Source organism: Octopus sinensis, linkage group LG30, assembly GCF_006345805.1.
Source record: "Octopus sinensis linkage group LG30, ASM634580v1, whole genome shotgun sequence".
Lineage (NCBI taxonomy): Eukaryota > Metazoa > Mollusca > Cephalopoda > Octopoda > Octopodidae > Octopus > Octopus sinensis.
This window is the reverse complement of record NC_043026.1, coordinates 3525892-3532764: the sequence shown is the minus strand read 5'-3', so window position 1 is coordinate 3532764 and position 6873 is coordinate 3525892. Positions and strand designations below refer to the sequence as shown.

The 6873-nt window shown below is 38.4% G+C and overlaps 1 protein-coding gene across 1 annotated transcript in view; it reads right to left on the bottom strand.

Moving 5' to 3' along the window:
- The window catches only part of LOC115226571, a 32569-nt gene that overhangs the window by 2611 nt on the left and 23085 nt on the right, over positions 1-6873 (bottom strand). Inside the window, exon 11 of the mRNA XM_029797577.2 lies at positions 721-860. Coding sequence (XP_029653437.1) covers positions 721-860 — 140 coding nt within the window. The remainder of the gene's footprint in view (positions 1-720; positions 861-6873) is intronic.

Below are 6873 nucleotides of genomic sequence, written 5' to 3'. Positions count from 1 at the left end.
TTTGAGGAGACGAAAGAAGCTTATGGTGATGATGCACGAAATGCTATAATTGAGCCCCTTTAAAAGAAAACCTTCAACAAGGAGCAGGAGTGGCTGTGTGGTAAGTGGCTTGCTAACCAACCACATGGTTCCGGGTTCAGTCCCACTGCGTGGCATCTTGGGCAAGTGTCTTCTACTATAGCCTCGGGCCGACCAAAGCCTTGTGAGTGGATTTGGTAGATGGAAACTGAAAGAAGCCCGTCGTATATATGTATACATATATATATATATATATATATAATATATATATATGTTTGTGTGGTGTGTGTGTTTGTCCCCCTAGCATTGCTTGACAACCGATGCTGGTGTGTTTATGTCCCCATGGCATCTTGGGCAAGTGTCTTCTACTATAGTCTCGGGCCGACCAAAGCCTTGTGAGTGGATTTGGTAAACAGAAACTGAAAGAAGCCTGTCGTATACATGTATTTATATATATATATATATATATATATATATATATGTTTGTGTGTGTGTGTGTGTTTGTCCCCCTAGCATTGCTTGACAACCGATGCTGGTGTTTACGTCCCCGTTACTTAGCAGTTCGGCAAAAGTGACCAATAGAATAAGTACTGGGCTTACAAAGAATAAGTCCCGGGGTCGATTTGCTCGACTAAAGGCGGTGCTCCAGCATGGCCGCAGTCAAATGACTGAAACAAGTAAAAGAGTAAAAGAGTAACTCACCAGATCTGTATGGCAATTGGGGTTTCCAAAATGATGTAGTCACCGTCACAGTTCAATGCCAGTTCCATTTCATTATCCTGATTGATTGCTGGGACCTCTAGCAACAGACGCCTTGTTTTAAATGTTGTACCAACAGGGCCCTGTTACAAAGAAAATTGCAAAATAAAACTTGAAATTAAAACCCAGAAGTCTGCTCCGAGAAAACTTGTGGTGGCTGGATTTATCAAAAGCTATTTCATGACAAGTTCATCAGAGGGTAAACATTTCTCTTTTAGTGTTCATCATAAAACTGAGATATCTCTGCCATAAGTCTTCAATTCCACACGCGCCACTTAATTCAATTCGTCCTTAGTCAAAAGACACCTGTTGCAATTCGTCCTTAGTCGAAAGACACCTGTTGCAATTCGTCCTTAGTCGAAAGACACCTGTTGCAATTCGTCCTTAGTCGAAAGACACCTGTTGCAATTCGTCCTTAGTCGAAAGACACCTGTTGCAATTCGTCCTTAGTCGAAAGACACCTGTTGCAATTCGTCCTTAGTCGAAAGACACCTGTTGCAATTCGTCCTTAGTCGAAAGACACCTGTTGCAATTCGTCCTTAGTCGAAAGACACCTGTTGTTATGTCCTGTTATTATTTTTATTGTATTTATATTTGTGTAACGTTTTCTGTTTTTGCCGTCCTTGTTTTTGTATACATTCGATGCTTTCTTCCAAGGAATCTAATGCTCTTAGCTTAGTTTTTCCTTGGGGCTGGCCAGATTGGAGCCACCTCAAGAATAATCAGCCAAAATTGCGAGGATAATCTGGTTCTTGACTGAAGATAGAAAACTTAGAATGACCCGTTCTTGTCCAATTTTATATATATATATATAAATATATATATATATATATAGCAGCGTATGTACACTTTGTTCTCTTACATATATACATATATATATATACACACACACACACACAGCAGTCCCCTGGTAGTCACGGATGTTATGTTCCTAGAGCACACATGAATTGTGAAAAACTGCAAATATTGGACGTGATCCATAAAAATGCCTATAAATGTCAAAATGTAACGTAAAAAATATATATAATAGTGTGTCGCGACTCTAAAAAGTTTTTGTTGAATTTCTGTTGCTTTTAAATAAAGCATATTACTCTACCCTTGGTATTTGAGTACTCTTTTTTCCACCTTGTTTCACATTTATGTGTTTACTCCGGTATCATCATCATCATCGTTTAACGTCCGTTCTCCATGCTAGCATGGGTTGGACGGTTCGACCGGGGGTCTGGGAAGCCAGAAGGCTGCACCAGGCTCCGGTCTTATCTGGCAATGTTTCTACAGCTGGATGCCCTTCCTAACGCCAACCACTCCGTGAGTGTAGTGGGTGCTTTTTACGTGACACCTGCAATGGTGCCAGGCGAGGCTGGCATCGGCCACGGTCGGATTGGTGCATTTTACGTGCCACCTGATATATATATATAAAGACCCCCTTCGGTCATGAATGACCATGGGATTGCACCTAGAAAGTTACCCTCCTAGACACAAGTCTGGGCAAGGTTGTTTTTATGGAAGGCCAGCAGTCGCCCATGCATACCGGCCTCCCCTCTCCACGCCACCAGTGTCATCCAAGGGAAAGACAAAGGTCGATACAGCTTGGCACCAGTGACATCGCAACTCATTTCTACAGCTGAGTGAACTGGAGCAACGTGAAATAAAGTGCCTTGCACGAGAACACAACACGCAGCCCGGTCCGGGATTCGAGCTCACAACCTCACGATCGTAAGCTCGATGCTCTAACCACTGAGCCATGCGCCTTCACATATATATATATATATACCGGAGTAATATGCTTTATTTAAAAGCAGCAGAAATTCAATAAAAAACATTTTAGAGTCGTGACCCACTATTTATCACACCAGTTTATGACGACCCACTTAACTCTACTGAGTCAAAACATTAATGAAATTAACAAATTTATTTCAGATTACATCTTCAGTGAGGCCTGTGAGAAGGATGAGCCTGTCTCTTGCTACGCTCAATAATAGAATTAACATCAGGTTCATTGTGGGATAGTTTCAGGCTTAAAGAATTTGAGAGCTGCAGTTTATTTCAATGTTTGCTTTTAATCCCGACCATTGCTGAAAATCCAGCTTCACAAATATAAGATGACGTGAAAGGGAGAAGTACTTTTAACCCTTTAGTGTTTGCATTATTCTACCAAAATTAATCCTTTTTTATCCACATTGTTTTGAACTAATCATGCATTATCTTGTAGCTATGAGATTTTGATGAGGTAGCTGTTAATTTTTAAAACGATATTGTAGGGTTGGTGGGAGAGACCAGATCTGGCCAGTTTGCACATAAAACAGGCAGAATACTTTTGGCCGGTTTAAATGCTAAAGTGTTAAGTTACTAAAGGAAAGCAATTGTTAACCCTATAGTGTTCGCATCATTCTGCCAAAATTAATGCTTTTTTATCCAAATTGCCTTGAACTAATCATGCATTATCTTGGAGCTATGAGATTTTGAAGAGGTAGCTGTTAATTTTTAAAACGATATTGTAGGGTTGGTGTGAGAGACCAGATCTGGACAGTTTGAACATAAAACAGGCAGAATACTTTTGGCCAGATATGGCCGGTTTGAATGCTAAAGGGTCAAACAATGATTTAAAAAGAAGGATTTACTACAGATGTATTCAGTAATAATGATTTTTTTCCTGTACAAATAAGCCTGTGCCTAATTAAGCCTTTAGTGTTCACATCATTCTGCCAAAATTAATCCTTTTTCATCCACATTGTCTTGAACTAATCAGGCATTATCTTGTAGCCACGAGATTTTGAAGAGGTAGCTGTTAATTTTTAAAACGATATTGTAGGGTTGGTGTGAGAGACCAGATCTGGCCAGTTTGAACATAAAACAGGCAGAATACTTTTGGCCGGTTTAAATGCTAAAGGGTTAAGTTACTAAAGGAAAGCAATTATTAACCCTATAGTGTTCGCATCATTCTGCCAAAATTAATCCTTTTTTATCCACATTGTTTTGAATTAATCATGCATTATCTTGTAGCTATGAGATTTTGATGAGGTAGCTGTTAATTTTTAAAATGATATTGTAGGGTTGGTGTGAGAGACCAGATCTGGCCAGTTTGAACATAAAACAGGCAGAATACTTTTGGCCGGTTTAAATGCTAAAGTGTTAAGTTACTAAAGGAAAGCAATTGTTAACCCTATAGTGTTCGCATCATCTGCAAAATTAATGCTTTTTTATCCAAATTGCCTTGAACTAATCATGCATTATCTTGGAGCTATGAGATTTTGAAGAGGTAGCTGTTAATTTTTAAAACGATATTGTAGGGTTGGTGTGAGAGACCAGATCTGGACAGTTTGAACATAAAACAGGCAGAATACTTTTGGCCAGATATGGCCGGTTTGAATGCTAAAGGTCAAACAATGATTTAAAAAGAAGGATTTACTACAGATGTATTCAGTAATAATGATTTTTTTCCTGTACAAATAAGCCTGTGCCTAATTAAGCCTTTAGTGTTCACATCATTCTGCCAAAATTAATCCTTTTTCATCCACATTGTCTTGAACTAATCAGGCATTATCTTGTAGCCACGAGATTTTGAAGAGGTAGCTGTTAATTTTTAAAACGATATTGTAGGGTTGGTGTGAGAGACCAGATCTGGCCAGTTTGAACATAAAACAGGCAGAATACTTTTGGCCGGTTTAAATGCTAAAGGGTTAAGTTACTAAAGGAAAGCAATTATTAACCCTATAGTGTTCGCATCATTCTGCCAAAATTAATCCTTTTTTATCCACATTGTTTTGAATTAATCATGCATTATCTTGTAGCTATGAGATTTTGATGAGGTAGCTGTTAATTTTTAAAATGATATTGTAGGGTTGGTGTGAGAGACCAGATCTGGCCAGTTTGAACATAAAACAGGCAGAATACTTTTGGCCGGTTTAAATGCTAAAGGGTTAAGTTACTAAAGGAAAGCAATTATTAACCCTATAGTGTTCGCATCATTCTGCCAAAATTAATCCTTTTTTATCCACATTGTTTTGAATTAATCATGCATTATCTTGTAGTTTTGAGATTTTGATGAGGTAGCTGTTAATTTTTAAAACGATATTGTAGGGTTGGTGTGAGAGACCAGATCTGGCCAGTTTGAACATAAAACAGGCAGAATACTTTTGGCCGGTTTAAATGCTAAAGGGTTAAGTTACTAAAGGAAAGCAATTATTAACCCTATAGTGTTCGCATCATTCTGCCAAAATTAATCCTTTTTTATCCACATTGTTTTGAATTAATCATGCATTATCTTGTAGCTATGAGATTTTGATGAGGTAGCTGTTAATTTTTAAAACGATATTGTAGGGTTGGTGTGAGAGACCAGATCTGGCCAGTTTGAACATAAAACAGGCAGAATACTTTTGGCCGGTTTAAATGCTAAAGGGTTAAGTTACTAAAGGAAAGCAATTGTTAACCCTATAGTGTTCGCATCATTCTGCCAAAATTAATGCTTTTTTATCCAAATTGTTTTGGACTAATCAGGCATTATCTTGTAGCTTTGAGATTTTGATGAGGTAGCTGTTAATTTTTAAAACGATATTGTAGGGTTGGTGTGAGAGACCAGATCTGGACAGTTTGAATATAAAACAGGCAGAATACTTTTGGCCAGATATGGCCGGTTTGAATGCTAAAGGGTCAAACAATGATTTAAAAAGAAGGATTTACTACAGATGTATTCAGTAATAATGATTTTTTTCCTGTACAAATAAGCCTGTGCCTAATTAAGCCTTTAGTGTTCACATTATTCTGCCAAAATTAATCCTTTTTTATCCACATCGTTTTGAACTAATCATGCATTATCTTGTAGCTATGAGATTTTGATGAGGTAGCTGTTAATTTTTAAAACGATATTGTAGGGTTGGTGGGAGAGACCAGATCTGGACAGTTTGAACATAAAACAGGCAGAATACTTTTGGCCGGATATGGCCGGTTTGAATGCTAAAGGGTCAAACAATGATTTAAAAAGAAGGATTTACTACAGATGTATTCAGTAATAATGATTTTTTTCCTGTACAAATAAGCTTGTGCCTAATTAAGCCTTTAGGGTTCACATTATTCTACCAAAATTAATCCTTTTTCATCCACATTGTTTTGAACTAATCATGCATTAATCTTGTAGCTTTGAGATTTTGATGAGGTAGCTGTTAATTTTTAAAACGATATTGTAGGGTTGGTGTGAGAGACCAGATCTGGTCAGTTTGAACATAAAACAAGCAGAATACTTTTGGCTGGATATGGCCGGTTTAAATGCTAAAGGGTTAATCCCTTCGGTGGAAATGAATGGGTACGAGGTTTGAAGAGATGCCCAGAACTGTACCAATTTTCGGGTGTTAAAAGTCTTGAACTATCTCGATAGACAACAGTTAATCAAAGCTAATGAGTAATTTTATAACTTTTTGCGACCCACTAAGATTCTGTTCACGACCCATCTGTGGGTCGTGACTCATAGTTTGGGAACCACTGGTGTAGGGCAATTGGGTGGCATCTTAGGGGTTTAACCCTTTAGTGTTTAAACCGGCCATATCTGGCCCAGATATTCTACAGGTTTTATATTCAAACTGGCCATATCTAGCCTCTCACACCTAACCTACATTGACATTCTAAAAATAAACAATCACATCATTGAAACCTCAAAGCTATAAAATAATGCCTGATTTTTCAAAACAATTTGAGTGAATAAGTATTACATTTGATAGAGTAATCTGAACACTAAAGGGTTAATAACAAGCTGTGAAAAACACAGCACTCAACAAAATACTCGAGATCGCTACGGGTTACAGTCCCCACCCCACCCCCAAAAAACCCTACAAAATCTTCCTTTCATCTAATATACACATAACACTAATGGAAGATTGAGTAGAGGTTTAAAATAATCACAGTTTTGAAAAATTTAGATTGTATTCCCCGGTGGCACGTAAAAAGCACCATCCGAACGTGGCCGATGCCAGCACCGCCTTGACTGGCACCTGTGCCGGTGGCGCGTAAAAAGCACCCAATACACTCACGGAGTGGTTGGCATTAGGAAGGGCATCCAGCTGTAGAAACACTGTCAGATCAGACCGGAGCCTGGTGCAGCCTCCT